General features: G+C 57.9%; 2 protein-coding genes across 2 annotated transcripts in view; one reads left to right on the plus strand and one right to left on the minus strand.

Moving 5' to 3' along the window:
• Positions 1–353, plus strand: part of GSE1 (Gse1 coiled-coil protein) — a 41,957-nt gene extending 41,604 nt beyond the window's left edge. Inside the window, 1 exon segment of the mRNA XM_019471526.1 lies at positions 348–353. Coding sequence (XP_019327071.1) covers positions 348–353 — 6 coding nt within the window.
• An 88-nt stretch (positions 354–441) lies between these two features.
• GINS2 (GINS complex subunit 2) overlaps positions 442–4,456 on the minus strand; it is a 37,773-nt gene continuing 33,758 nt past the window's right edge. The window contains exons 2-7 of the mRNA XM_019471527.1: positions 4,248–4,379; positions 3,919–4,099; positions 2,878–2,977; positions 1,675–1,801; positions 1,160–1,286; positions 442–653 (exon numbers count right to left, since the gene is read on the minus strand). Coding sequence (XP_019327072.1) covers positions 1,161–1,286; positions 1,675–1,801; positions 2,878–2,977; positions 3,919–4,099; positions 4,248–4,379 — 666 coding nt within the window. The 3' untranslated portion in view covers positions 442–653; position 1,160. The remainder of the gene's footprint in view (positions 654–1,159; positions 1,287–1,674; positions 1,802–2,877; positions 2,978–3,918; positions 4,100–4,247; positions 4,380–4,456) is intronic.

The following is a 4,456-nucleotide window of genomic DNA, read 5'->3' on the forward strand; positions in this document are numbered from 1 at the left end:
CCACCCTCACCTCGTCGGAGCCCTCGGCTGGGGGGACCCCCGACCGCTGCTGCCCGCGGGCAGCGCCGGGGGAAGCGGCCGAGGCAGGCAGGGCGCAGATGGCAGGCAGGAGCCAGGCAGAGGCCGGCCCAGATGCTCCGGGAAGGGCACCGCTCGCGGCTTCGCCGCCGTTCGGTTCCAGCCAGCCTTCTCCCCCCCCCTCGCCCGTAATAAATAACTCTTCCCTCAAGGCGGACTCAACGCCGGCGAGGATCCTGCCCTCGCCCCTCGGTCTGCCGCAGGGGAAGGGGGCCGGAGCCAAAGGAGGAGAGCCGGGGGTTTTTCCACGCGTTGTTTAACCCGCGTAGGCTTGACGCCCAGCCCGCGACAAAACACGGGGACTAATCCGGTGCCGTTCACTCGGCTGCAATTTTTTTGTTTTATTTTTTTTTTTATACACAGAGATTTAGATAAAAAAAAATAAAAGGCGGGCGTATGATACTACAAGACAGCCTGGGCTTTGGGGAGGGAAAGCCATTTTCTTTTGTCCTTCTCCAAAGAGCAGATGGATCTGCTTCCCAGCTGATCTCCCCAGCAGAGCAGCAGACACCTCTCATTGCTGGCACATCTCCCCCCTTTTCAAGGCTCTGAGAAAATTCATGGCGAAGCACCGCCTAGAAATTTATTGCTTTCAAGCAAGTGTGTGGCCTGTGCTGCCCTCAGAAGTTCCCTCTATGAAGTACACCCACACTCTCCAGGGCGGAGAGATCTGCCTGACATCATTAGGCAGCAGCCTCGCACTTGGCAAGCCACCGCCTGCACCAAGCAGCTCTCCGAACCCGAGAGAGAGAGAGAGGCCGACCCCTGCCAAGAGGGAACGCGTAGGAGCTACCGTGCGGGGACGCTCCCCGCGCCGTCGGCAGCTCCGGAGCGATTCCCCACCGGCCGCGAGGCTGCCTGCTCTCTCCCCCGCGGAAGGGGGAACCCCTGCCTGCCATGCGGCTACTGCCGAGGAGGGGTTTGCCCACAGACGAGGGGAGACGAGGCTCGGGTGGCTTCAGGAGATCCGTGCCGGGGGGGGGGCGGAGGTTGGCCTGATGAAGGTCCCGGGGTGAGGAACGGAGCCTGCTCCCTTCCACCGCCCTCTCCCGGGAGGTTTGGGGGCCGGCCTGGCTAGTACCTCAGAAATCCTGGGAGCGGGCACCCTCGCCAGGCTGAAGGTTGGTCCGGAGCTTGTACATGTGATCTAAGGCTTGAGTAAGGAAAATCCCCGTCGTGTTGATCTCCATCAAGGTTAAGTTATCCAGCTAGAAAAGAAAAAATAGCAGAATCTGGGGAAACAGCCCGGCCGCAGCCGAGGACAAGGAACTCGGAAAGCAGCTCTGGCAGCCCACGCTTTTCCTTCAGTGACACCCCAAGGGACCGGCCCAGCTGCCACCCCCGGTCAAGAGAAGCACACGAGCAACGAGCGCGCTATTTCCATAACGCACGGGGAGCCGCAATCAGCCCATAAATCGAGGTTTCGGCATATGGCTTTAGTTCCCAACTGACGTATCCACAAGCCCGGGAAAAACATGCCCCAACCAGCGTTTTCACGAGCAGCTCTCATCAGTCACAAGCCCACACAATCGCACGGCATCTGGAATCCTCCCAGCGCAGAGCTGGCAAACCTCTCCCCGCGCGTCCCCGCCGCACCTTGGCGTGAGCCTCCTGCTGCCTGACGAAGCTGTCCGCAGACAGCCGCAGCTTGGCTATCCGGGTGTCCCAGGTATCCTTCACCAGCGTTCGAATCTCATCGGCTTTGGGGATGTTGTCCGAGGCGCTAAGGGAGGAGAGAGCAGATCGGAACAGGCTGCAAGGGACTCGTACGTTATGTCGCCGGCGCAAGTAACGTCGGCGGTTCTTCGGCCCTCGGAGGCATAAGCGGAGCAGTTCGCCGTAGAGGGAAAAAAACCTGCAACTCAACATTAAAATCCAGCCTGGTACTGCTGCTGCTGGGATTTTTGGGATGGTTTATTTACCCAGGAACGCTCAGCTCTGACGCGGCATCTGGTTCTCACTAGAATCCTTCTGCTCTTTAATTGCCCAGCTGGTACGAGGTACACGGAGGGCCGATAACCCGGCCAAAGTCACGGGCAGCCAGGGAACTGAAAGGACTCGGCTGCGATTAAAGCCCCGGCTCCGTGCTCTCGTGGCTCTATCAGAGAGCGTTAAGTTGAAAGGACCGTACGAGTTGTGCCACATCCTCCCATTAAGGCAATTCAGCGCTGCCATAAGGACCTCGAGAGATCAGATCAATTCGCACGGACGGAGCTGTCAGGGTTATTCTAGCGTGAGGGAAGGAGCCGCACGCCAAGAGCGTCACCTCCAGAGGAAAAGCCAGCGCTTAAATGACCACCCCGCCGTAATCGAGGGCTTAAAGTCAGAAGAGTCCGTGCTGAGAAAAAAATACCAGCCAGCACATTTTACAAGTGAAATGCCTCAGCAGGCAGGAGTTCAGACTCGGAATATCCCTGGTCTCCTGCTTCTCGGGCCGAGGAAAGAGGAGCTTTCCTCCTGAAGGAGAGCCAAGGAAGAAGCCTGGAGGGTTTAGGCTGCTGAACAGATTGCAGCCACGGAATGTGTTGCTGATCCTCAAGGCCTCTACGCTTAGCTGCCGCTCAATAAAGCGGCACAGCCCCAATTACCAGGCTGCAGAACAAGCAATCCCCAAGTTACTGAAATGCAAAGTTACCATGAGAAAACTGCTGCGACGAGATCTTGGCACGCTGTGAAATAAACCTCCATTAACTCTCACTTTCCCACCGCCCTCCGGGGTTGCTGCCAACGAAAGCTTGAAAAATTGTCCACGCAAGCGTGTACTCGGGCGGAAACTGTTACAATACATTTCCTACTTACTAGTTTAACAGCAGCTTTGTGAGTTCCATATAATAGGGACTGGGCATCGGAGTGAAGGTCTCCTCTTTACGTTCCTGGTCCCGGATTTCCTCCAGTTTTTCTAAAACACGAGCGGGAATGGTCAGGCGTTGCCAGACCTTCAACGCTCCAGGCACGTTTCTAACCCCCCTTCTGTAGGCCCAACTCTCTGCCCAAGCTTCAATCAAGGAGGAAAAAGGTTTCCGCAACGAAGCGCACGAGGACGCCGACGCCGCAATCAACGTGCGGGAGGAAAAAGGTTTCCGCAACGAAGCGCACGAGGACGCCGACATCGGAGCCGCGCTTAGCACGCCGTGCCGGGAGGCTGGATCTGCACCGGCTTGATTCCCCGAACTGATGGCCTGTCGGGGGACGGTCCCTTCACCCACAGAGCACTCGCGCTAATTAGCGTTTGCGCCCTTGAGTGAATGAAGCAGGAACGCTTGGTGCAGGTCTCCCTCCTCCTGCAGCTCCATTAGTGTCGGCTTCTTCTCTTTCTCAGTCTCCCTCGAGACGACGCAAGGGAGGGCGCCACGATTCTCACTTTTTAGGGAGCGAGACGCCCGCCCGTTTCCGACGCCCTCGAGGAAAATGATTTCACGGAGCGCGCGAGCCGGCGGGGGGCAACGCTCTCCGAGGTCTGCCTCCTGACGGAGCGCCACCCGAGGTCCCCAAAGCTCCTTCCGAACAAGCCTCGCGAGAGAGGCGAGCGCCGCTCAGGAAGACCGGCGGCCGCTGCTGAAGACGAGCGTCAGGGCTGGGGAGTCAATCTAACCCTCGTTCTTCCTCCTCACCAGAGGAAGAGAAGTTAAATACCTGACTTAACCGGGAAGATTACATCTCCGGTAAATATAAAGAATTCCAGCGGTGGAACGTTAGATCCTTCTCTCGGAATTACTTTGCGCTTGTTGAATTAAGCTTCCCACTAACGGTGAAAACCAGAGATGTTTGGGGTTTGTTTTTTTTTTATTTCGTGTTTCTGCTGCACCCACTGAAGCCCAGGGCCGAAGCCGCCATCCTTACCAACGTCCATCCATTCCGGAGGAATCAGCCGACACTTCTGCCTCTGCTTCAGATTAACGGCCAGCCAGACAGGCACTTCCACCGGCAAGCCGGGATTGAAAGGACCCAGATCTCCCTGGAAGAGGAATTGAAGAGGAGAGTAAGGCAGCAGCGAGGGCCAGGACACCGCAGCGCTCGTCTGCTAATCTGGCCTCGGCCGTCCTGGAGAGCGTGAGCTTCCAGGGGATTTTGAAAAGCCCGAGGCAAATAGCATCTGAATTTCCTCCTCTCGCTGCCATCGTTCTTGCTCTCAGGCTTTTCCTCCTCTCCCTTCAGAAGTAATAACTAACGGTTCCGGCGCGTTTTCTATTCCGAGGCGTTTCGCGGAAGTTATAGCCAGAAATGGCGCCCACCGTGGAAACGCGGCCCCCCGGGCTCAGGCCGAGGCGCTTCCAGAGGCACGTGGCGGCGCAGGCCGAGGGCTTCCAGAGGCACGTGGCGGCGGAGCGCAGCTCGCACCACCAGCGCCCCCAGCAGCCAAGGCTCAGGTGCGAACGAA

Source organism: Aptenodytes forsteri, unplaced genomic scaffold, assembly GCF_000699145.1.
Source record: "Aptenodytes forsteri isolate BGI_AS27 unplaced genomic scaffold, ASM69914v1 Scaffold50, whole genome shotgun sequence".
Lineage (NCBI taxonomy): Eukaryota > Metazoa > Chordata > Aves > Sphenisciformes > Spheniscidae > Aptenodytes > Aptenodytes forsteri.